General features: G+C 43.2%; 1 protein-coding gene across 5 annotated transcripts in view; it reads right to left on the bottom strand.

The window, feature by feature from the left end:
• Window positions 1-26,321, bottom strand: part of ITSN2 (intersectin 2) — a 67,790-nt gene extending 41,469 nt beyond the window's left edge. Inside the window, exons 1-4 of one of the 5 annotated variants that reach the window (XM_085218114.1) lie at window positions 26,198-26,321; window positions 15,614-15,677; window positions 1,857-1,949; window positions 294-357 (exon numbers count right to left, since the gene is read on the bottom strand). In XM_085218114.1, the coding sequence (XP_085074240.1) occupies window positions 294-357; window positions 1,857-1,949; window positions 15,614-15,644 (188 nt within the window). In that variant the 5' untranslated portion in view covers window positions 15,645-15,677; window positions 26,198-26,321. The other 4 variants (XM_085218115.1, XM_085218116.1, XM_031552618.2 and 1 more) reach the window with 4 other exon arrangements.
• Window positions 26,322-27,465: the final 1,144 nt, after the last annotated feature.

Consider the following 27,465-nt stretch of genomic DNA (forward strand, 5'->3'; position numbering starts at 1 on the left):
AAGGTCCACTCTGCCTTTCTTCATGTGTACATCTTGATAACAACACCCACTGCAGCACCATGGATGAAGACTGAAGAAGAAAAATTATCTTTTAAGTGTTGCAACTACCACATACGTGTTGCAAAGGACAGAATTTTGTCCTGTTCCTATGTTACATTCTGGGTTGATATCTTCCAGTCTATTATAACTGACCTACAATGGAGCTTCAGATTGTTGTCTGTTTTAGTAGTTGGATGCTATGCACTTCCCATTTTAAAAAACAGAAATATAAAATTAAAGCAAGAACACCTTACCATATATCAGCGAGGACTGAAGATGGTAGACCTGATTGCAAAAAAAAGGTACGTGCTTGATCACCTATGAGAAACATGAAAGAAAGAGGCTTTCACTGTAGAGACATGGATATTGATAAGCATCAGAAATCTCAGACAACCTCAGCACTCTTGTGGGAGCAGATCCTCAAAAGGAATCACCACACTTTCTAATCTTTTTGCTTGTATGTCACTCAGCTCCTTCCTTTGTGACAGCTGTTATCAGATGTCTTCCTGTAATCTTGAATCTGCTCTCAAAAGCACAGCTTCAAATAGCAAAAAGAAGCTTTAAAATGTGGGAGGAAAAAAGAACCAAATAACTGCTAACAGTGTAACAACTGCACGATTTCAGATGTCATACAAGTATAAATGAGCAAAAATTTAATCCTGACCTAATTACTTTTAGAGGAAAGGATGAGCCCCCCATTTCTTTCCTTCTCCTTTATCCAACCTAACCTGAGCCATTACTGTCTCTCTAGGAAAAGGAAAAAAAAAAAAAGAAGAAAAATCTCATGTTCTAAGCAATATTCTGTTCCATCACAGAAGCATTCAATAGTTCAATATGTCAGGAAGGGAACAGGAACCACTGAGTACATTCATACCAAATTCCACATCAACTGATACTGACTGTGCTGTTAAACAAAGATATAATAAAGCACAGACAGTGGTGTTTATTCTTATCTACGAGCAAATTATAAAAGCTTAAATCTAAAGCTTCAGGTTATTTTTTCAGCACCTTCTTCCCCTTCTATTCATAGTCTTTAATTTCAAGCACTCCACAAATAAATAATGAAGCCTGCAGACATGCGTGTGGTGGACATGACATGGCCTCAAGGTAGTCCCTGGGAAGGTACACTTTCCAGCTGGTGCTAAAACAGCATTGAGACATCAGTATTTGTTTGGTCAATGCAGGAGATAGTTATCTCTTAGCTAACAGAAGTGCATACTCCCCACAGACAACTTCCTACTCTTTTCTCTGTCCTTTTCAGACCAAAAAGAGGAAAAATAGGGGCACCAGAGTTAGCAGATAGGGTACAGACTCAGCAGATAGTTAGGCAGGCAGGAGTGAGGGTTAATAAACTATAAGCAGTCATTAACAAGGATGAGTTGTCAGCATCTCTCTCCCTGCCTCCTACTCCATAACAAAGATATCTAACATCACAGTGTTCTCCAGCCCTTTTCAGACAGAAGAGAGCACTTCTTGTGTCCCTGGCATCGCTTGCCACAATAGCTAGAAGAAGTGTTTTGTTGGCAGCTTCCCATCTCAGTGCAGATTCAGCCTCTGACTCTGTTTTTTGAAACTAGACAGAGTGGCAGCACTTGACTGCTGGCTGCAGAAGTGATGGGGTTAACAACTGTGTGTTTCTGTGCCAGACTTCGGTCCAAAGCTTGTACAAGTTTAGTAATAACCTGTGGCTGTTTGCCCAAAGTATGCTTATTAGTCACACCACAAAGGCCTGAAATAGGATGTAGTTTTCAAACTGCTTCACAACATTATTTATGTGTACCCAGAAGTTAATGTGTAATGCAGGATCCCAGACTAACCTGTAATGTAGCCTCCCGTGGGCTTGAGGCTATCAAACTGCTTGTCGTGCTTGGCCCGCTCTTCTGCTGTGATGGCCCATATGTTTGGCCCTCCTGAAACAACAACACAAAAACTGAGAGACTGAAGATTCTGACAAATCAAACACGTCACTTGTAAAAGCAAAGCTTGGCTTCTTGAAGGACAAAGCCAGATTTAGGCACACCCAGCTCCTACCAGTTTGGCAAGGGCATTATGAAATGCAAACCTGCTTCCCAGATGTGAAAGTAGCAGCTAGAACCCCTCAGCCCTGCTGCTTTCTGCTCTGCTTTCAAACAAGCTGTTTTGGCTTTCCAAGCTGGTGCAAAGTAGTTGCCTGTGGCTGCTGTCAGCTTGCAGCTCAGGCAGGAAGCATGCCAACCACAGCACTCTGTGTGAACCAACACTCTCCTGCTCCACCCGTGAACAAACAGGATTCATGTCAACTAAAGGGTCTCGCAGAGGAGGCTCACATCCTAAAGCTGCCCCAAAGAGTCGTGCTTCGTCTTGCTGATGCTCTAAAATCAACGTTGGGGCTGTTAATACAAACGGTCCGGTTTTGTATGGTAAAGGAGTAACACTCTGGATTTCTTTCTTAAAATAGCATGTGATTTCAATTGAGCTTTTTTCAATACTTAAAAGGAAAATGTTTAAAAATATTATAGCTTCAAAGTAATAAGGAGAAATTGCAAGGAATTATCATGCGTGCAGAGACGTTCTGGTATACTCAATGGAACCAAGAGTGACTTCAGAATCACTCACATCTGCTGCATAAAGGTCTGGCTGTGTGTCTGAGCAGGACAAGTAGTTTCCCAGTAACAGCTGGTTTGGGATTTATGCAGGAGAAGTTTTAATTGGGAAGCTTTTGACAAAATCTCATCTTTCAATCAGTGAATGTAAGAATGAGCCAAAATTTTCAATGGAATCCTCAATAGCAACATTAAAAACTTATTAAAAACATCAACAAATTCTAATCAGCATCACCACTTCCAAAGAACTGTTACACCATCCTCCAAGGAATGGCATCACTCGCCAAAAAGCAGCCAAGGAAACAAATAATTCTTCTAGTAAGATATTTACAAGGTTCTCTAAGGGCTATCATTCTCCTCCCATGTTTACACGTTGAATTCTTTACACTGCTGTTTCATATGGAAAGACAAATAGTTAGAAGGCAAACAAATAAGAGGAACTCAGTGGTGATACGAATGACAAAACGGTGGGAGGACGTTTGGATATAACCTTGAAGCACCTGAGTTTGGAGTTCCATCCCCCCCCTCCAGCAGCAGTTAGCAAAGGTCTACGCTGAAACAGCTGTTTCACGCAGAGGAGACCTCATGGAGACCTCATCTGGAGGAAGGAGAATGAAGATGGGACAAGGAACCCAGCACTGCCAGCTCACAGTCCTCCCTCTGGCTCTCCATACCATGCTGGCCCACCTGTCCACGGTCTCACCACTGGACTCAATGATGCAGGCAGCCACAACACTCTCCAGTGTTACACAGAAAGATTACACCACACAGCACTGCAGCTTGTCTAAGGAATACAATTTATATTATATTGCAGATTTCTGTTTGTGTGCACTGAAGTTCCCAGCATCATATAAAGGTATCACAAAGTATATAAGACGATGGCAATTACTTTTCAATCTACCACAGCAAAATGGCCATTTGCATAACATGTGGTGAGTTTTCTTTCTTTTTTCCCCCCCGAGTTCCCTAACAAAACATGCAGAAGTACTTCTACAGCAGTCATCACCACAGCCGAGCATCAATTTCATTCAAGAAAAGCCTTGACTGCAAACAATGTTATTACAGCAACAAATGCAGAGCCCGAGTGACACCCCAAAAGCTACTGTCCTGTCCAAGTGTGAGCCACAAAGTCATGTGTCAGCACAAGAAGGAACCTTTTCAACTCTTGGAAGGGGTAGATAACAGCAGGACAAGGGGAAATGGTTTCAAGTTGAAGGAGGGAAGATTTAGGTTGGATGTCAGGGGGAAGTTCTTTACTATGAGAGTGGTGAGGTGCTGGAACAGCTGCCCAGAGAGGCTGTGGATGCCCCGTCCATCCCTGGAGGTGTTGAAGGCCAGGTTGGATGGGGCCCTGGGCAGCCTGGGCTGCTATGAAATGTGGAGGTTGGTGGCCCTGCATGTGGCAGGGGGTTGGAGCTTTGTGATCCTTGAGGTCCCTTCCAAGCCTGGCCATTCTGTGATTCTGTGAAATGGAGAGAATATAGATCCTGAAAAGACCCTCTGCCAATAATTCATTTTCCAAGGTAAGAATTTCAGATTCTCCCTGTACCAAAGAAACCATAAATCCTTCATAACTTATTCCATAAAGATACCCTTTTGTCCACTGAGGGCTTTTGTAGACATGGAAGAAAATAACACAATAGATCTTAAAGCCCAAAGCCCAGGTAACCTGAATATTCTACTAACAAGGAAACATATAAAAAAATATACATTCATTATTCAAAGAAAACATTCATTTTCAATAATTCTACCAGCATTCTCAAGACTTGCCAACATTAAAGACATTTAAGAGGAGATAACAGAGCACCTTGTAATTTAAAAAGTTGCAGGAAAACATGCTGTAAATTCCAAACAGAACTGAGATAAGCAGGGTGGAGCAAGGAATACCCAAAGTCCTCCTGGGGCTGTGATTCTTTACAAGCTAAGAAATAAAATTAAGAGCACAGAACAGCACAAGAGGGAAGGTGAAAGTGTTGTGAGGGTTCCTTTTCAGCTTAACCAGGTGTCTGTGACCCTTTTGATGTTACAATTTGAAGATAAGAATAATAAGAACAAAAAACGCTTGTACTGAAAGTGTCATTAAAAATAAGATGCCTCCAAGCAAAAATACCACATCAGTCTATCTGAAATCAACCCTTTGAACATCAGGGTTGAACACGAGGCTTTGGCAGGTCCACAAAGTGCCTCATGAAACCATTCTTCAAAGTAATTACCGTGTTTACTTACGGTACAAACGAGGCCATCACAATAAAGACTTACCAAAGATGATAAAAAGTAGCTTGATACTCAGCCCCCCTGCAAAATCACTATCAAAACATGATACTATCCTCAGACATACTGTGGTCACCTCTCAAAGCAATTGTAAGCTAAATCTGACCTGTCAGCATTGCCTGATACACAAACTGTCAAGTTTGCTGGCCCACTGAACGTCTTCTGATGTACGACAGAGACAGATCAATGAAAAAGAAGTGTACCACTCCACTAAATCAGTAGCATCGCAGGCACACTGAAGTGTGCAACAATAGGAAGACAACTCCTGCAGGAAAAAAAAACAAAAAGAGAAATGTGCCACCAAGACACATCAATTAAACATCTCTCGATTCCCTCAACAGTCCTTTGCCCAAACCTCTCAGTCCCCAGGCTGAGAGACGTGCTGCTGGTAAGCCAGATCTAGCCAAAGGGAACAACCAAGCTTGCCCAGAGCTTTCATCATTCTTCATTTCTCACTGCCCCAGTTCTTAATCACAGCACATCATACATGACTCACAAAAATAAATCAACCTGCAGGCATCTAGCTCCTCTGGTCAGACTTGGGTGGGTGGGGATGCCTTTCCATCACAGCTTTGGGGAAGAGGCACACACACATCCCTTGGTGAAGCAGTGATGAGCCTGGTTTGGAAACAAGCATCTATGCTGGGGATTAAGCAACTTTTTCTGCTCCTTTAAGCTCATTTTAAACAAAAGACATCTTCCTAAGAGAACTTTAGGGTCTGTTTATGACAAGATCATAGACCTTGCTAGGGACAGTCTGTTTTCTTCAGAAGGTTATCAGCCTGATGCAGAGTCCTAATGGCATTTCTAAAGGACTTGCTTTGATGGGTTGCCAACACAAAACAGAAACAAACACTCCTTTCCTTCAAAGGGCGACCTGCAAATGTAAAAGAGGGGAGGAAAGAAAGTGAAGTTCTAGAAAAGCAATAAACAGCCTTCAAAACGCTGCCGTGAAACTTCTGCCACTGGTTAGTATTAGCTATGGGCAAATGTAGCTGTGCACACTGGTGTTATCAGCAGAACAGGCAACTTCTTCACTTGCAGAAAACTGCAAGGCATTATCACATTCTACGGGGAATTGTGTCTGTTTCTCACTGGTTGGTGCTGCTTGTTTGGTACCCTCTAAGAAAAACTATGCTCCTACGAGCTACAAAGTTAATTAACTCCACTGAGATAATAAAACTAAATTGAAAGAGCACTCCCTGCACATGTAAGTCACGAGGACGAGTGATTATACACCATCTTTTTAACCATCCAAAAACAAACAAACAAACAAAAAAATCTAGCAGTAAATTTCATAATGATCCTAAATAAATATTTATCCCCATGTTTAAAAAGGGGGAAATTTCCTTGCCTGCAGCTTCATAACTAGGGACTTTCCACAGTTCAACCATCCAGAGCACTCATTGCTGCCTCCCATCAAGTGGACTCAAGAGAACTGCTTGGTGTGCGACCTACTGGGATAACCCTACCTACAGATACAGAGGGAGACTGGAATTAAGTTCACCACAGAAATATTCACAACAGGACAAACTGAACGACCCCAACTGAGGCAAATGAAGCATGGAGTCATACTTTTCATTTTTCTTTAGCATTGGATAAGCACACTAAGAGTCTCAAACACACAGTACTTCCCAGATTCCCTATCAGCATTTCTAATATTTTCAGTACTTGCTTCTCTTATTTTTTGTCGACTTCTCTTTATTTTTGTAGATTTTTTGACCACCCAAACACTACCTGCTCATCTTTGACTCCCAGCTCCCCTATCCTTGGACCACAGCACAGCCCACACTCAACCTGCCTTCCCAACACACACATTAATCCCATTACTTCTTGTCCCACCCAAAAAGCATCACAGAGGCTCTGGGAGTACAAGGCAACACTGCAGCAACTGCCAGAAGGAGAGAAAAGGGCATGTCTGTGCTTAAGGACAACTTGAGCAGTTTCTTTAACACACACACACACACACACACTGTTACAAAGGAAACACCTGTAGCTGAAGCTCATTCAACAGTAGGAAAAAGCTCCTGGGTTTCCCCTTCCATTTCATATGTTCACTGAAGTTCTATGAATTGTGCCCTCTGAAGCCAAGACTTTGGTTTTGTTGTTATTTTTTTTTTTAAAGTCTCTGATGTGCTGTCCAAAAAATAATTATTCCACACAGCAAAACTGGCCAAGAAACACCTGCTTAACTGAAGGGCACGCTCACAGACACGTGAAGAAAGAAGAAGCAGATGTTGCACTGTGGGGTATAATTCGTACCCCCCCTATTTTGTACAGCATTTCTACATATTGTGGTGCATTAGGAAGCCTTAGCTTCAGTAGTTCACTAAAATTAAATACTGGGGCTGTTTACTCACGTGCCCTGTACACAGGAACAGCATTCCATACCATGCCCTATTTTCACCGACGTGATCATCGTGACTGAAACACCACTTCTACGTACAAAACCTATCATAAAGAATGAACATGAGAACTACTTTGCCATGCTGTGATCTCAATTAGAAAGACACTCCTTTTAGAATGAGTATAATCCCTACAACAACCTAAAGACACACCGCCTCATCTAGTGTAAGATACATCATAGCACAGTCATAGCATCACAGAATGGCTTGGGTTGGAAGGGACCTCAAGGATCAGGAAGCTCCAACCCCCTGCCACAGGCAGGGCCACCAATCTCCACATTTCATACCAGACCAGGCTGCCCAGGGCCCCATCCAACCTGGTCTTGGACACCTCCAAGGATGCGGCATCCACAACCCCTCTGGGCAGCCTACAGTTGATGCTTACAGTGATGATCCACTGAATTTCACAGTGCAACTTGATGATTCCAAAGCACTTAAACTATCAAGTTACAACAATGGGATATGACTATATTTACACAATCACAGTTCATTTAGCTCATTATGGCTATCCATTTTTAGAAGCTCCTTTTTAATTCAATTATTGCCAAACTCCACTGAAACACGATGCAACGCAGCCAGCAAAACGTTTTAAAAGAAAAAACACAGAGCAAAGTGCATCAATTTCCTTTTCAAAATGTGTAAATGAAGATCTTTTTGGAGTTCTGTCCAAGCTCCACTAATGCAAGAACATGAGTATCAACACGACTGTACTCTTAAGTGCACACTGGTGTGCTGCCTTTCGTGCTAGTTGGTTCTAGCATTCGTGTCAACTCATTCAATGTTATTCTATGAAGTTTTAATGAAACAAGATTTCTTGAACAGCCTTCCCCAAATCTCAGTTCAATAGCAGCAATAAATATGAAGTACCTTTTTGCCTAACTGGAAAACCAATGCTCTTGAAATCATCTGTAATCACTGAGTTACTTTACATGACGGGTGCATGTAAAGTAATCTCATTTTTCTATCCACTGACATGGATTTGTAAATCTCAATACTTCCTGATGGATCTTAGAAAAGGGACAAATACAGTCATAAAGCCACAACTACAGAAACTCAGTAGAAGGTATGAGATGTTCAAAGGAATGTGATCACAACATAAAATGGAAGGTCCTCTGCCACATTCTCCCACATCCTGGGAGGCAAAGGCTGCCTCTGTTTGTTGCTGGCGTAAGCATACTTGCAGCTGGCAGCCCCTGCAGCCTTCCTTGGCACAACATGACACAGAAGTTGGAAGATATGCTTATCCTTCAGTTTAGGGCAAGCCAGCAGCTGTTCTGGGTGAACTGCCGTCAACCTGTATAGAATCAAAGTGTTTAATAAGGAAAGTTAAAGCTTTTAATCAGCACTGTTCAGGAAGAAAACCTGTCGGTGCTTAGATTAAAGTCTTTCATTACTCAAAGTGGATTCTTTTTATACTGCTGCCCACCAGCATTCAGAAAAACCCTACTAATTAATTGAAAAGTTACAAAAGGACAATTTGTTTAATCATTGTCTAGCAAATCTCTGTGGAATGCAGCAAAATGAACAAGATTCGGGTCAGTTTTCATCTGCAGCAGCTAACAAATCTTTGAGCGCTGAGAGAAATGCTGGCAGAAAAAAAAAAGGAAGAGGATACAAAATGAACCTTGAAATTAGGTTGAGGAAAGGAAATGATCCTCTTACAACAACAAAAGCTGACATAAAATCAGAGCAGAACTTCGTTCAAATAATGTTATATCCTTTAAGTAACTTCTGTAGTTATTATCTTCATATTTCCAGTTTCTCAGATTTGAAGAGGAAGTCTGGGACTAAGAGGAAAAGAGAACCACCATCAAATAGAAAAAAAAATAGACAGGAAGAGTGAGACAGAAGGAAGAATGAAGAAGCATTTCCTGAGCTATCTGTGGAATAAAACAAATTAGGAGATATTTTAAGAAACAAGCCATGGTAACGACTGCCAGCTCGGACCAACTATTCACCTCGCTGAGCAGCCAGCTCCCAAGCCCAACACCTGGCATGGAAGGAAAGCATGGAGTGAGCCTGTGGTGGCATTTCCTCACTGTATTTTCTCAGCCCCCAGTGTAGCCCCTGATCCAGACATGTATCTCATTAATGGGATGAAAATGCACCTATATCTAATCAACCATGGAATCCACGTCACCTTTTGGCATCCACAGCTTTCAGAGCTTAACTGACACTGTGCTAAGTGCTCTGTTTAATAGCTGCCTATGGTATTTTCATTTGATACTGGTTAATTCTTCTATTATGAGAAATGAATTACCACTCTGTTGTCACCTTCCTAAGGTCATTTATCATTCTATACGCATTTATTGTATCCATCATTCCAAGCTGGGAGATCCTAGTCAATATAATCACTCCAAATAAGGAGTATGATTGCTCAAGTCCTTCCTCGAGCATTACACTCTCTTGACTCTCAGATATTAACAAACTCGGAGACTTCTGGAGCCAAAAGTCCACAAGTTTGGTTCCAAGCACTTGGAGCTTTGGGTTCCCAGGTGTTCTGAGACAATGAGTCCCTTCCAAAAAGGAAAAAGAAAAAAAAAAAAAAAAAACCAACACATTTTCTGCCAACTGTAAGCTCAATAATTTCATTGTGTACTGGTAAGAAATTCAGTCCCGCAAATGTTTCTTGGTGTTTTTTTTGTTTTTTTTTTTTTTATTTATTTATTTAATTTTCCAGCCTTTCACTCCTTCTAGCTGCCTCAGTTATGATTGAGGGCTGTTCAATTGTAAGAAAAACAACAGATGTCTCAACAACTGATCCAGGATACTGAAAAGCCCAAACCTAAAACATCTCTAATTAAAGTAACACTGCAGCATTGTATAAATGCACTCAACAGACTACAGACAACGTCTAAAAATGGTTTATTCTTGCTATTATGATTAGGGGGCTAAACCTGAACTCATTCTGCCAATACCAATTAATATTATCTTTGGCCTGTTCAACGTGCGTAGGCCATAACGACCTCAAGAAGGCACAGTATTTAGCTGATGTTAAAAAGGCAGTATTTCACACTATGACAAACAACCTTAAGTTGCACCAACCATATGAAGCAGTTTATCAGACCAGAAGGGCAATTCCCAAAATGCTGGAGCTCATCCTTCTATCACGATGAGAAAAATTTTCAATAGCCAAAGTCCTGTGAAGCTCTGCCATATGGCAGATTGATGTTTGAGTCCCTACAGTGAAGCCTTCAGGCTCTGGCTTCATTTTGGGGAAGTATTCCTTGATCTGCTTAAACATTTTGTTTTGCCTTTTTAAGTATACGCTCTGAGGTGCAACAAAACCATGAGGAAATCTCACTGGCATCCAAAATGATTGAAGCAGCTTAAATTATAGACATATTACAGAAGATGAATCTCTTGGTCCCCCATTCAGCACAGTCTTACCTTACAAAAACTAACACAGTCCTAAAAGTAAAACCTTATCAAGACAAGGCAGCTTAAAGTAACTCAGTGGGTGATATTTGCCAAGTTACCAACTAATGCTGAAGGTTGCTTTAGGACTGCAAAGGACTTCCAAGGTCATCACGTCTGGCCTGCAGGAGGTACAACACAGAATTCCTTCCCCATAACCAAGCTCTGCCTTATGGCGCTCAGATTCCTCCCTGACCACAGGGACCAGAACATCCCAGAACCATTCAGATTTCCATCCCAACACACTAACAGCCAATTCCCAAGGGGTTGGAGTTTCATGATCCTTTAGGTCCCTTCCAACCCAGCCATTCTGTGATTTCTACTGAACTTTGTGCTACCACTAAGATCACCAAGTCCAACCCAATCCACCCCATTATGCCCACTGTCCATGGTTCTGGAACACCTCTAGGGACAGTGACCCCGCCACCTCCCTGGGCAGCCATATAGCACTGCGTTATGCAACAGCACACAGTATCACTTATTTCACCATCATGTTCTACCATGCATTTCCTTTCCCTCCAATTACACAATTATTACACGATTATCTAAGATATCCGGTTGTCTTCCCCCTTAGTCACAGCCCAACCCTGGGCTCCCAGCACGCAGCAGAAATTCTTCCAGCCTAAAGCAGCATGACTACAAAGCTACTTGAGGAAGCACAATGGAAACGCGATGGAATTGAATCAATGATGCAGTGTTTCCTGATGAATCCTCCCTGGAAGATGACCCCTTGTGTCATCAGAAAATCAAACCAGCATACACGTGCTCTGTATTAATGTTGTTTCCATAAATAATAAACGAGTTAGTTTGGTCCCAGGATAATAATCCATGTAGAATTTCACTACTATGACGACCAAGTCTAGTACTTCCATTTTCTCTCCCTTTCAGCCAGTTCTCTCTCTAATAAACTTCATCTGTTTGACTCTACCCACAAAATTTGGAGACTAAAGAAAGCACAGGATGCCCCCTTCATTAAAACCTTGCTCCTTTTATTGTGTTATTATTCACCTCCATGTCTCACTGTTTTCAGCTTCCAAAATTACATATGAGCAAGATACTCCTGCAATTCTACAGAACTATTTCTCACTTCTTAGAACTGAAGTACATATCTGATACAGGATGTGCAACTGGAAACCTAATGTTTTGCAGTTTGATAGTGGAACATGTAAGTCTATCCTACTTAAACACAAGAGGTTTGCTCTGTGTCAAACAAAACCCGCATCCTCATGCAGAACCCAGAAATTAATTTACAAATGTAAGCAAGGCCACAGAATATTTCTCTCCTTGTCTTTGAATTTCCCTCATTTCCTTTGCCTTACTTGAGGTGGAAGAACAAGTTCCGATACTTCCTTTACAAGCTGTAATTCAGCTCGTATCTTTATCTACACTTGCTGATATCCAAGTCTGCAGTTTCCATGCCTGACTCTTAACAAGGTTAAGAGTCATGTTGCACCCATTAAGGTTTTAATTGAACTGCGATGACCAATTCCAAGAAATTTCAGACCAGGGATCTTCAGATAGACTTTTTAAATAGAGAAGACAATTTGTGAATGCATTGTTCTTGACAACAGTGGAACCAGAATCCCATTCTGCACTGAATTCACTAACTAAAACCCAGCTTGAATTATTAAGCTTAAAAAGAAAGTGAAATGGAGTTATGAGTATTACTTTTTGCATCTCAGCTACCAGAGGTGTTTTCCTGTTGGACCACTACGCATTATATCAAAGGAAACAGGTGGTAGGAGGGAAGAGGAAAGACAAACAAAAACATAAACAGGAAAACCACTGTCCCAGAACTCCCATGGGACTTAAGGAAACTCTGTGAGATACTGATCAGCAGAAACTGCCTTCCTCATTCCTGCCGGACTGTCAGGATTCAATCTCCCTAAACCAAGATCCAGCCTGTCTGAAAAATTCTAACCTGCAGAAGAAGAGGAGTTGGGAGAACAGCAACATCTTGCAACTGCCCCCCAGTTGTAACAGAAAACATGGCAGGGAAAACTGCTTTATGACAGATACAGCAATCAGAAAGATAAATCACGTGGAAGTCCATTTTAATGTTTCAGTTCCTATCCTATTTTTAACTGCTAACTGATTCTTTAGAAATGTAATTTTGAAAGTATTTGATACTTAGTTTAACTAAATGCCACTCATAGAGGATTTGAGACGAGTTCCTTAGATTAGACCTGGATCTCACAGTAGACTCCAATGTCTGTGATCTATCTGGTGCTGTATGCATGCTTTGCAACTTGCAGCCTTCCCACAGAAAGGCATCACTTGGTCTTGCCTGTTCACATAACAAGTCATCACAACCATTACATTTAGACTAAGTTTGTCAGATCTGGCAGATGCATCCTGAGTTCCATAAAAATCAACATGCACTCCTCAAGTCCTGCTTCTCCTCTCTGCATTTCCAGCCTGTTAGTAACACACCCACAAAGGTCACCTTGGACCAAAATGGAAGGTCAAAGGGAACTCCTCTGTAGATGTTCACTGTGTACTTGTGTATCTTTAGAGAGGAAAGGTAAGTGGTTTAGCAAGAGTATGTGTCCCAGGAGCACAGAAGGTCCCACCAAGCTGAAGTTTACGTGTGACCACACAGTTAGAAAAGAATATGCCAGTTCTCAGCCCAACACACAGCTTGGCTGTCAGCCACATGCTCAGGCTGCAGAGTCTTGAGAATCAGTTTTGGGAGAGCTCCCAAGGTGCCCTCCGTGAATTCAAGTCTCTGAACTGGAACTCCAGCAGCTAAGTGAGTTAACCTTCTTCCCTTTCTCTGCTCAGGTGGAAAACAAGGTGCTGCAGACTCTTCTGTTCACATTATTTGAGATGATGTAAGTATCTCACTTCATTATTTGAACCCTGCAGTTCTCAACCCCGGTGTCATTTTGTACCATGTAATTGCTCACTTGCACACACAGGCTATCTGCTAGCTTTTAACACCAAGCACCAAAAATAAACCAGAAACAGAAACTACTTTTGTAATTAATGACCTAAAAGCTAAGACTTTGTACCTTGATAAGAACGAGAGGTTCTTCCCCCAGAAAAAAAAACCCACAATTTTCCCCTAGTAGAGAGCAAAAAAAAGGGTCAATGCCCCACGGCAGGCAGCCAGTGCTCTCCTCTTGGGCTGCAGGAGTGCCTATGGGTCTTATTGCCTCATGCATAACTGCATTCTTCATCCAATGCTTGAAGTCATTACCAGTGTCCAATACCATAATTAGAGGTTTGCAGTGAGTGTTAAATGTAGGTAATTTGAATGCAAACAGTAGTAGGAAGTAGCAGGGAAGAGGAACACAGATTACAGAACAGTTTCAGTAGTAAAAATTTCTCAATATTTATCCAGAAATCACGTTAAAACTACTCTTTTTTTCCTTGCCTGGTATGTTTCAAATTTAATCAATTCTGATGAGAAATATCACTGCAAAACCACACACAGTCATTCAAATACACTGTGAGCTTAACTGCTGCCTGCTAGCTCACATTTTCTTACTAAGTATTTCAACACAGTAAAACTCATTTCTTGACACAACAGAACTGCACTTTTGGCCTAGTTCCCTTTTGAACTGTACAAGGGATTCCAGATGAAGAAGAAGACCACTTTTCCAAGCTAACATCTTTCTGAGTTCAAGTCATGCATGTGATCACTGCTGTCAAATACCTGCAGTCCTTCACCAGAAAGAGGAAAGAGCCAAACCAAAGAGACAGAATAGTCCATGTGTAAATCAACCACAGGGACAGCCAAGAGCACAAATCCGTGTCTTCTCTGAAGAGCATTTTGTGTTTAAGTTGGGGAGCAAAGAGCACACAATGACAAGAAAATTGTTTTTCTATGATGCCCAAGAAGTGGAAGTGATACGTAGTTTTTTTCTCTATGAAATGTAATATGTTGACTCCTTTTACTTCTCTTTTAAGTCTGTGGAACAAAGTCCAGATCAAACTGCAACTGTCTGCATAAGAAAAGGCGTTTTATGACACGTGAAACACGTAACACAGTTTAAATTTGAATTCTGAGCACTTTGCTTTGGCTAAGAAGCACTTTTTTTTTTTTTCTATGTCACTCACTTTAGCAGCAATGATTTTCTAAACTGCTTAAATGAAGACCCTCCAGTCCTGCAGTAATCTTCACAGAGAAGAAATACCTTTATCATTCAACTCCCTATCTGGAATATCTGGAGCACACAGCATTGTTCCTATATTTGTCTTTCCATTTTGGCCAGCTCTGCAAACAACGGCACATAAACATAACATTTCTCAGCAGACAGCTGCAACTTGTGCCTTCACAAAGAAGCTTGCTTTAGAAATAGTGAGCTCCAGTATACACATATACACACAAACGATTCTGAACTTTGGTCTTTCATACATCTTTGATAGAGAATCACCAAGAAACAAATCCAAAAGTTTCCATGGAGCACAGAATCGAGAGGAAGATTCTTAAGTTTTTCTTACTTTTAAAGAAAGATTGTTTTAGTTAACACAGTAAATTGATCAACTATTCTACTATTTCAGCTTAAGTAGCATATTATAACGAAACAAATTTTGTGCTGCATTACATAACACAAAAGGTATGCAAGTCAAATCAGCTATTACTTTGCATATTCCCACTTGCAGTCAGTCAGTGCTCGTAACACAAGACCAGCATTCCTCACCCCTTTAAATGATCTGAGATTTCTAGATGCTCTAGGCATTTCTGCATCTAAATCATGCCACAATTATGCTTGCAGCCAATTTCTCCCAGTCTTACAAGGTAAGCTGAACTACAGGAAGCAGTCTGCAGCAAACTGTCCGTAACGCTGCTGCGGGTACTAAGATGAGCTGCTTTTTCATAGGGCCATTTCAACAAAAAATAAAAACAAATGCTCCCACCCCTACCTTAGCAACCAGAACTGAGCTACTCACCATTCACAGCCGTGGGAAACTGAGCCATCATGGTCCTGAAAGTGCCTTGCTAGCTCTCAGCCATCTGCAAAATAAAAACATTGTGCCATTAATAATGCAACAAGGGCAAAACGTCGCCGCGCGCTCCTGCTGAGCAGGGGAACGTCTGTCCCCTTCAGCTCCCACTTCCGACAGCAGACAATGCAGGGCTTCACACTGCTGCTGAACAAGCTGAATTTACATTTGGGAGGGGGTGGGGAATTTTTTTTATTTTTTTATTTTTTTTTATTTTTTTTGCAGTCTTGTACCTAGTGGCACATTTTTAAAGGAAAACAGTCCTGACTGTTTAGCAGCTCCTGCATAAAGCACACATACAGCTGTCTCAGGGCATACAGCATGGGGTGCAGCACTCTCTTGGCAAGGGGGGGGCCCGCATGCCCAAAGCGTGCTCCTTGGTGTAACTTGTGTCTACACTAAAAAGTTCACCTGCAGCTCCGTATGGAATGCTTCTGCTGAGGAAAGTGGAGAAACAATCACTGTTCAAACTCACCCACTCCTAAAGTGATTTACAAAGAGAACGCTCTGACAGGATGCACTCAGGAAAAAGAACTGCCCTAATAAAAATCATAGAATGGCCTGGGTTGAAAAGGACCACAACGATCATCTAGTTCCAATCCCCTGCACAGCAGGGTCACCAACCAGCAGACCAGGCTGCCCAGAGCCACATCCAGCCTGGCCCTGAGTGCCTGCAGGGATGGGGCATCCACAGCCTCCTTGGGCAACCTGTTCCAGTGCCTCACCACCCTCTGGGTGAAAAACTTCCTCCTAATATCCAACCCAAACCTCCCCTGTCTCAGTTTAAAACCATTCCCCTTGTCCTATCACTGTCCACCCTCGTAAACAGCCGTTCCCCCTCCTGTTTATACGCTCCCTTCAAGTACTGGAAGGCCGCACTGAGGTCACCCCAGATCCTTCTCTTCTCCAAGCCAAACAATCCCAGTTCCCTCAACCTTTCTTCATAGGAGAGATGTGCCAGCCCTCTGATCATCCTAGTGGCCCTAAACTGCAGTTTTCTTTCCATCAGCAATGCATCTCAACTCCATGCTCCCCTGCCCCCAAGGAAACTGCTGCACATCCCATCCCAAAACGGACACAGCTGGAAAGAAAGTGTTCCAGTTCTGCTATTTGTGCCTATTGCACATTCCTGCCCGTGTCCAACATTAACAATCCTGCCTCTGTATATTTACACACCATTATTTACAAATCCACTTTAATATCTATTATTCACATGCTTATACACCCTGAAAATGCCATGTAAAATCAGGTGACTGTGATGGGATGTCATCCATTCATTCTCACTGGGTCACCTGTAAACATCATAGCCATGTGTGCTTCCCCAAAATGAGCCAAGAAGGGCACTGCATCCTAACTTAACTCACTCTGCATTGCTCATATAACTGCCCAGTGAGGGAAGAACAACATATCCATATTTTAAATGTAACACATTACAGAGCAGTTTCATTAGAAAATCGAAAATAGCCATGAATTTCAAGTATGCTAATGATACTGCTCTGCAATGTGTTCTATTTCTGTACAGACACACAGATGCACACATATTACATATATATCATGTCATTTATGTAGGATATATGTAAGATACACACCTGTGTATGTATCACACGCACAGAACACACACACACACATATATATAAATAGAAACAGCAGACGAGTCCAAACGGTCTCTCAGGGTGACATTAGGCATCAGCTGCAGAAAGATGAAAAAAGGAAGCCTGGATCTTTTCCAAGAGAGGAATTCTAAAATGAATTTGGGTATTTTTAGGTTGCTTGCAGCAAGCCCTCCTAGGCTCTACAAGCAAGAGACACTTGAGATCTATGAATAGCTCTCCTGACAAATGCTTCCAGTGTTATTAAACATTGCTACAGCATGCCTTGCTGCAGAAGCTGTTCTGCCAGGAGGGCCAGGAGAGAACCTGAAGGCAGGAGAGCAGCGGGATGCTGAGCAACACCCCCAGAAGCAGCAGAGCAAAGCACAATACAGCAACATAGATTCACTCCTAAAGCCTAAAAATCTCAAGATACATTTTTCAAGTCAGCTACAGAGAAAGTCAGCCTTTGCAGTCCTTGGGTCTGATGAAGCATGTGACTGGCTCATGTACACTGAGCTTCTTACACTCTCAGCTGCCAGTGGGAAAAGCAAGCTGGATTGTTAATGGGCTTCAATGAGTAAAGCTTCTCTGCCCTGTTCTGATGCTCCTGGAGTCTCAACTATACCTCCTCTTAAAAATCAACTTTAATTGATAATTGTCACTTTGAGACAGCAGGCCTGCAGTAAGCACTTCCACATGCACTTGTGGATGATGATCAGTAGCCTAAACAGACCACAAAGATGAGAAAACAGCCATTACAACCAGAACACCTCACAGAACATCTCACAAAAGATTCATTTCTGCAAAACATTATAGAAGAAGTGCTTGGTGAACTCATTTCTCAGCTTCCATCAATGCCAGGAACAGCACGAAATCCGGCTTGCCACCCAACACCATCAGGTGTCCCACTGACCATTGGAGACAACACAAAGTCCTTCTGCCATTTAGGGGGAAAACATGAAAGCTTGGATGTTATATTTAAAGGGTAGAACCATCAGTTCTTGTAAACAAATTTTCAGTGCTTCAAGCACTTGTTAATTGTTTGAGATGTGCCAAAGTGCAGCTTCTGCTCCCTCCCTCAATAGGGAAGAGAAGGGAAGGGAAGGGAAGGGAAGGGAAGGGAAGGGAAGGGAAGGGAAGGGAAGGGAAGGGAAGGGAAGGGAAGGGAAGGGAAGGGAAGGGAAGGGAAGGGAAGGGAAGGGAAGGGAAGGGAAGGGAAGGGAAGGGAAGGGAAGGGAAGGGAAGGGAAGGGAAGGGAAGGGAAGGGAAGGGAAGGGAAGGGAAGGGAAGGGAAGGGAAGGGAAGGAAGGGAAGGAAGGGAAAGGAAGGCCATTGAGACAACATATGAACTGGTCAGAATGAGGGATAAAGGGAGGGGAAAAAAAAAAAAAAGAAAAAAGCTTCTCTGGATGTTAGAGAAAGGCTCTGCCCTGGAAGGCAGTGGGCATAACACAGCTCCAAGGGCACTGGGCACAGCCTTGAGCTGCTGGAGCTCAGGGAGCGTTGGGACAGTGCTCTCGCCCACAGGGTTTGGATGATGCTGTGTGAAGCCACAGGTTGGACTCAATGGTCCTTGTTGGATCTCTTTCAATTTGGGATATTCTACAATTCTATAATTTGTGACTGGTATATTTTTTGTCATTTTACAAAGAACAACCTTAACTACAACCTTTGTTATGTTTATACCTAAATCACTTCTTTCTCCAAAATATTTCCCCAGAGAAACCACAGATGCCTGGTTTTAGCTGGAATGCAGGTCTGGAGTACCTGGTTTGGTCACCCCAGGTGTTAGTGGAAGAAAGCAAACACTACAGAAGCAACACATCTGGACACCTCTACTACTTTTCCACCTTTCTCAAGGACAGCAAGAAGCTGCACTGCAGATTTCTGCTGTAAGAACAATTAGGAAATACTGCCTGTGATGAATATTACAGCTATTTGCTACTGAGCTAATTACAGATCATTTTCCATTCCTACTGTTTTGTACTTTCTGGTTTAGACCCTCCCTGCAATAGCAGGATCCCAGTGTAACACATGTGTTATTTAGGTGAGACCTTGTGTGAATTATGCCTATTTTAAAAGCATAAGGCACTTGAAATGAAAGGTTTTAGAACCCAATCAGCATCAGTCTCTCAGGGGTGAGCTTTCTTCCAAGCAGCAGCCACCTGCACGGAGGCAATTTCAAGCCAACATATCCCATTAACTGTCCTTTTCAGGACTTGACCCCATGATTCAGTTTACAACTGCAACAGAGGTAACCCAGAACCACTCCAACAACACCTTCAGAAGTGTCAGCTACTCCTTTGGGCATCTCTGCATGGAGGAATTGCTACTTTGTACTCAAAAAAGGGAAAACACCATTTAGACTCCAGTTTCTATTCTACCCAAGTCATGGCTCTAGCATTGGCCAAAACACACCTGAAGTCAGCAGAAAAACTCTTCCAATCAAAGAACAGCACACACGACAGTAACATTAATTTCACTGTTCCTATGGAAGGATTTGTTCTGCATTTGGCTGCTATATGTCAACATCTAGAAAGTCTCTGCTTCCCTTTCCAACTTTAATAGCCACCTGACCCTTGGATTACTTGCTAGCTTGAAAAAAGAGTTAAATGGCATTGGAATTCACATAACATTCTTCTGCCCAGTTTGCCTGATTTATGGGTTTTCTGATTATACTGACCATGCAAAATGGATGCCACGCAACATAAAAGAATTGCCATTTCCATTGTGATTGTGAAACATAACTGTGATGGCTTTACTATTTTCTTTTCAATTATTATTACTAGGTATTTTTCCACTCAGCTGCCCAGTTCTTCAGAAGCCACTCTGAATAACAAGACCCAGCTCAGCTCAGCTCTGTCTGGGGAGCCATAAACCCTCCCTGTCCTTTCTCTCAGACCCTCCCACATTTCCTTGCACAGTCATTTAAGGAAGCCCATGCACAGAGTTCAGAGGAGCAACGTAAGCTCAGGACTTCACCTTGCTATGTGAATATCTGCATCACCAAGCTAAGAAGACACAGATCCCTGTCTGTTCATGCTTTCCCAGCTCTGATTCTTCTTTGCAAAGATGTTCTGAAGGAGAGAACAGGAGTCCCACTTTGGGAAACTCACTACTGAAACCCTACGGTCTTCCCGTAGGAGATGTGTACGTGAACTTCAACAGAAAAAGATGGGAATTCAACCCAGCTCTGCCACACACTGACAGAATACATTCACTAACCTGATTTCAGACAAGGAGACACATCACCACCTCCACTTTGTTTAGAAAGAAGAAAAAAAAAAAAGAAAAAAAAGCAGCGGATAGATTTAAAAGAAAAAATCCACGTTAGCAACAAACTCAAGAGCTCTCCATTTCTACCTTTGAGAAGGAATTCCAGGCTGTAGGTTGAAGCCTTCCTGGAGAACTGAAAGTGATACAATTGCTCCTGAATGGGTGGTAACTTAAAATACACTCCTCTTTCTTGCTTCCTACTTCCTCATTTGCATGACTGCACTCAGTACGCTGCTTCTTGAACTTTGCAGATCCCATTTTGAGATGCAGCTCTAATTCTCTGCCAGCACCATACAAGAGCCCTAAGATGCCATCCAGTGAGCTCCATGCAGCTCCAGAAAACTTCCACATTGCAACTCCTAATTTCGTAGGATCACAGAATCGCCAAGGTTGGAAAAGACCTCCAATGTCATCTAGTCCAACCTTCCATTTGTGTCACTGTAGACTTGGGCAAAGCACCAGTGTTTGATGAGCTCTCTCTATACTGCTATTTCTCATTCCAACCATGATGAGCAACGCTCAAGGCAGGTTACTGATGAGTTCACCCATTTGACATCTTGTCAGACACTCTTTTTCAAAGAGAATTTTGAGCCTCCTCCATCCATTCCAGCAGAAGCACAAATGAAACATGCCTCCTAGCAAAGCAGAAGTAACATAAGTACTCTTCTCTTATTATCTTCCACTTCAGATAAACCAGCTGTTGTTTCTCCTTGATGGAACAGCCAGAGAAGCCCCACGGCAGAAGAAAGCCAGGCTGCAGCACCTCTCCCCTTCCAAATTGAAGACCCAGATTCACACCACGCTCAGCCCCATCTGTGTCCCATCAGCAACCGCCCCTCCGAGCATTCGTACAACTAAGAGACACCGAGATACAGGCAAAACCAGAACGACACTTGGGTGCTTTAAAACGATATGAGTGGCACACTGGGAAGTGCACAACACCTACTGTCAAACTACGGCTGTACAATCGTTGGTGTAAAAGCAGTAACTAGTTTTCAGGATCTCCAGTGTTGTTTAGTGGAAGTCTGGCTTTGCTAGCTGAACAAGAACTCTTTTAGGTCATAAAAGGAAAACAAATAGAGAAGTTCAATTGGCACTTGGTTTTTAACCTTCAATTAGCTATACAGCACGCAAGTAACGTGCTGACATTACAACCAAGTTTCATGAACTCGGGGAATCAACTGTTGTTGGAGTCAGACATCCATCAGGTGGTGAGGCACTGGAACAGGTTGCCCAAGGAGGCTGTGGATGCCCCATCCCTGCAGGCATTCAAGGCCAGGCTGGATGTGGCTCTGGGCAGCCTGGTCTGCTGGTCAGTGACCTGCACATAGTAGAGGGGTTGAAACTAGATGAGCACTGTGCTCCTTTTCAACCCAGGCCATTCTATGGTTCTATGATTCATCTCAACATTGGGTTGCTAGGAGCTCCCAAGGAGCTAAATCATACATAGCTAGAAAGGCAGTTTAATTTTACTTAATTCTTAGTAATTGAACACATTAACAGCATGGTTGAAAAAAAGGAGACTTAACTATTTAGTGTTAAAATTCTTGACCTCTGAGAACTAAGGTAGAGTTGCATCATTGGAAATCAGCTCTGGTTTTTAATAGGCCATAGTATGGCCATAATGGGTAATTCTTTTACATTGCAATTGTCATATTTTTAGAAACAAAGAGGAGTAACTCCTATTTCCTGTTCTTCCCAAACGTTGCTTCACGTACTGTTGAATCATGAACTACAGACAGCACTCAGGACTGATGCCACAGCATTTCAGAAGCTTCACTTGCATCAGCCTTGAAACTTTTTACTAGAGGACTCAACTCTGAACTTCAGTCTCCTTCTAAAGCTGAAGGATCAACATCCGACACCAATTTCTTCCCATCCCATTTGTTGCCCCTGGTACTGCAGTCCCAAAGCAGCACTGGACCAACGACGTTTCTTCTACAACCTGTAACTGCAAAAAGCATTAAAAATAGCTCTCAGATAATTGTTCCCTATTAAGCAATTCCAATGAATTACTCCATCATCACGTTACGTCATCTGAGTTTCATGTGGTATTCTGAGAACAAGAGTTACACAACGCAGTGCTCACTGCACACTACCAGCTCAACCCAGCCCAGTAGTAGCCAGCTCTGCCAGACTGCATTCCCCTATTGACCACAGCAAAGCCTTAAACGTGCTGAAGTTCAGTAGAAATGAAACTGCATCAGTTTCACATTTCCTTCCTGATTTCTATTTTACGTGTCTTTGGAACATTTGCTGCTAAAGGCACCAGAAAAACAAGTCACTGCAGTCCCTGTATCATGCTGCAGTATGCAATACAGAAAGTATGTGGGACTGCATGAGGAATCGAAAATGCCTTATGAAACAAAATCAACTCCCTTGTTTTCCAGAGAAAGGCTTGGAGAATAAATTAAAAATCCTGATAGATGGATTTATCAGTGACCAAAAGCACGATGACCAGCATGCTGATATTTTTAGCCTGGCTTTAAAATTACAGCACATATCAGTCCATCATTCAAAAGAAACTGAGCTTACAAGCCTCACAGTTCTGTAAAGATCCAGAAACTGAATTCCAGAGGTATTCTGGCACCTGCAACATTTGCAAATGAGCATTTGAAAATGTGAGGATCACTTAAAATAGCTGCTTTAGCACTGAAAGCCTGAGTAGATGCTCTAACAGGAGTGCTTCCCCTCCAAAGTATTCCTTTACACCATCCATCTCTGTGCAGGCTACAAAAGGAAAATGCAACTTTAAAAGATGGTAAACTGATTTTAAAACTAAAAGAATACAGCAGTTATTGTTTTATCTCATACCAAAAATAAACATCAGAGCCTCAAAGTACTTTGTGCAAGTGTTCTACTGACAAGTGACAGTGCTTGAATAAGTCATAAAAAAGGTAATTCCCCAATTAGCTCCACGTTTTCTTTGTTATCTTTATAACCACCAGTGGTCACCTAAGACATGGAAAAAGGTAAAGAGAGGTCACTGACTTTCACACGCCACTCAGCCACATGAAATGAGTGCTCCAACCTAGCAGCAACAGCACAAATTCACAAACGTAACTCCTACTGCACTCCCAGTTCTCACAAAAGGACCGTGTTTATGTCAAGCCTTCCCCTGAAAACATGTCAGGATCCATCCTTTAAGCTCTTTATCTAGAGACGTGGCATTACTCTGAACTAAGAGTGGCTTTCAGAAGTCAAAACAATGTGAAAACAATCAATGGCAGCAGATGCTATACGTGGAACAGAGCTGGGCCTGGTGCTGCCATTAACACGAGCTGAGGTCACTGCAAGACTTTGTGGCTTTGGAAAGGTTCTGGTGCTGGAAAAAGGTAAATATCACACCCATCTTCCAGAAGGGCAAGAGGTACGATTCAGCCATGTAAAAGGCTGCAATTCTGACCACAATCCTTTGAAAGATTAAGGAGGATATCCTATTCACTGGAACAGGTTGCCCAAGGAGGTTGTGGATGCCCTGCAGGCATTCAAGGCCAGGCTGGATGTGGCTCTGGGCAGCCTGGTCTGCTGGCTGGTGACCCTGCACACAGCAGGGGGTTGAAACTAGATGAGCATTGTGGTCCTTTTCAACCCAGGTCATTCTATGATGCTATGATGATTCTGTTGTACCCATGTACAGATGCTTGAAGAAAAAGGTGACTGCAAACAGCCAGCTCACATTTATTCTGGATAAGCCACACCTGGTCCACCTGAAAGCTTTCTTTTCTGATCTGACTGCTCTGTGGATGAGGGGAGAGCAGCAGGTGCTGCTCATTTTGACTCTCCAACAGCTTTTATGAGGTCTTCAAGAGCATTCTTACAGCGAGAGCCAAACTGGTGAAACAGAGCAGTGGGCCAATACCATTTGACATCTTTGCTGATGAGCTGGGCAGTGGGAAGCATAACTCTGCAGAAAAGAAAAGGGGATGCCAAGCCTGCTGCATGCTGCCCAGAGAGGTTGAGGATCTCCACCCCAGAGGCATTTCCGACATGTCTGGATGCTGATCTCAGCTGGCCCTGCTTCTAGCCAGGGTTGAACCACACCACCTCCAGAAGTCCGTTCCAAACTAAACTATTCTGCAATGACATTTTAGGTAAACAGAAGCAAATGGAAACAGTTTAAAGGTATTTAAAAAAAAAAAAAAAAAAAAAAGAGAGATATTTGAGGTATTTCCTTTCAAGTGAAAACAGGCCAGAAACAAACATTAAAAATGAGGATGTCCAACTTCTGAGGCAGTTTCAAAAATGAAAAGAGAACAACTCAGGACTTCCAAAGGAATCTCATGAACCACCACCTTCCTCAATTTTACGTGCCGGCCAAGATGCTGCTTCCGTGGCAAGAGCAGAAACTTGCAAACTGTTAATTAACAGGTCAGAGATACCTGTCCCTGTTTGCAACAGGAACCAGAGAGCTGAGCATGCTGCTGGGCAGGACCTAACCATCAGGTCTTCTCTCAGCAGATACCTGCGGTCAGGATGAGGTGTGAAGCTTTTTGCTCCAAGTCAAACACACACACCACCTTTCCCTTTATAAATCCCATCTCTTTTCCCCTTCCAGCTCCAGATGAGTGGATGAATGAAGAACTGCTATCAGCCCCAAGGTTCAACTTCAATTTTGATGGCTGCTACTTTGCTCCGAAACAAAATTAATTTGCTTTTCTCTATTAAAGACCACAAACAGAATTATCTGTAAATAATCCTACTGTAAGACTCACTATGGTCCCCCTTGCTGCAATACCTGAAACTGAATAAGGCTTTTTCTCAACAACACTGTTCAAAATCATTAACAACACAGTTCTTAACTTAATCTCTCTCTGCCCACAGTCAGAATGGTAAGAAAGCATGCAGCCCATAAAGCACCGACAGCATGAAACATCTGCAATGGACAACTGCACAAATGATAACGCTGTGGGAACATTATGTTCCAGACTGAGGAGCTACTCTACTGTATCTCACATCCTTGACCCTGTACAGAACAGGAGAAGGAAAAAAAAAAAATAAATGCAATTCCCTCAGGACAGTAATTAAACGGGAAATCATACTCACTTGATCTAATTTGGGCACCTGACTGAAGAGGCTGACCAAAATCTCTCCATAGCAGAGAGCACAGAGCAGCCCGAACCCAAACCTGTGGGGATGCTCTTCGTCCCCTGGATGTCACGCAGGGCCTGGGGTCTGACAATTATTTCTCCAAGGACCCAGAGCGCTGTGAAACACTATAATTTAGTCAGGGGGAAAAAAACAACCAAACAACCAAAATACAATGGACGAACCCAAAGGGAAGTAAAGCAGAAGCACAAAAATGAAGCTTAGCGCAAGAATGAAGCCCAGCTAGCACCCAATTTACCCAATTAGCTGCTACAGCTCATTATTTCTAACCATCACCGCCGCATCGGCGGATTCAGATGTTCGTCACGGGTGAAACCTCTGAGTTTCCAAGCAAACTACGTTTGTTTGCTTTTTCCGTCGAGACGAGGAATTGCCACCAACTTCAGCCCCCCGAGCCGCAGCTTCTCACGGCAGCGACACAACGCAGCGCTCCGTCCCGCTCACCGCCCGCCCCGCGCACCTCAGCGCCGCTCCCGGCCCCGCCGCGCTGACAGCGCCGCCGCTCACCCCCCTGTCCCCCCGCTCCGCACAGCCGAGCCGCCGCCGCCGCTACCTGTTGCGCCGCCCGGGAGCGCCCGCGCCGCGCCGCCTCCTCCTTCGCCGCCCCACAACATGGCGGCGGGGGCGGGGGCCGCCCGCTGTGGGGGAAGGCGGCGGGCGCGGGCTGAGGGCGCCGCCGGGTGCTCGGCTTGGAGTAGTTCCCTACAGGGAGCTGCGGGTGCCGTCGCCGTGCCCTGTGAAGCTGACCGGCCGAGCTCGGAAAACAGCGCAGAGCTCCGTCAGTTGCGACCCCCTGAGCCTAACCTCCAGCCGGCCTTGGATGGGGCACCTTTAGGAGCCGTGTGGAGTTGCAGGATTCATTCTGCAGCTTCCCTAGCAGGTGGAGCTTGCTACGTACCAAAGATTAGCGTCTTCCTGCTGCGTTTTTGCCGTGTAGATAATTACATATCATCTCCGAATACAGATTTTTCCAGTGACTCATTCTTTCAGGTTCTCAATGGACCCGTCCACTTTGTTACACCTCGTGCAATTCATCACCATCCCATAAAGTCAGTTACTGTGCCATGTTTTGGTCACACAGCAGGACACACTCCTGTATGCTGTATTTCTTTGGTGTTTAAGTTCAAATGTTTGATTGCTGCTCTGGTTGCCACGTGGCATTGCCAACTTGAGTTAACATAGAATCATAGAATGGGCTGGGTTGAAAAGGACCACAATGATCATCCAGCCCCCCTGCTATGTGCAGGGTCACCAACCACCAGACCAGGCTGTCCAGAGCCACGTCCAGCCTGGCCTGGAGACATATTTACCCTCCCAGTCTCCTCAGCCCTCTTCTGATTTAATGCTCTCAAAGAGACGGCATTTCCTTTCCTTACTGCCAGCCCCAAAGTACACGATGTGATTTGGATGCACAGATATTTGCTGCGGAGGTGGATGAAACACGTGTTCAAGCAGCACTTGCTCACTTTGCGTCTTAAATTGCTGTGGTTGTGCCATTATCTATGTCTTCAGCTGTGCAAATTCTGTGAGCACAGCTTCATTTCACTCCAAAGGATTGGCTGAGGTAAGAGAACAGCACTGGCTCAGGCACAGATCCCTCTGGAGCCTCTCTGATGGTAATTTCTCATTTAAATTAATTTCTAATATCTCTTATAAAGCAGTTTTTAATCCCTTTAGGACATACTACAGTGATATTGCCTGGTTCTCAACGTGACTTTGCTGCACAGGCAACACCTACAGCCTTCTTTGTATTTAAGAATGACACTTACATTGGACATAACAGCATTCAGATTCTCTCTTGCAAAGTTCAAATAATAATAA

This window comes from Meleagris gallopavo, chromosome 2 (genome assembly GCF_905368555.1).
Source record: "Meleagris gallopavo chromosome 2, MGAL_WU_HG_1.1, whole genome shotgun sequence".
NCBI classification, from domain to species: Eukaryota; Metazoa; Chordata; class Aves; order Galliformes; family Phasianidae; genus Meleagris; species Meleagris gallopavo.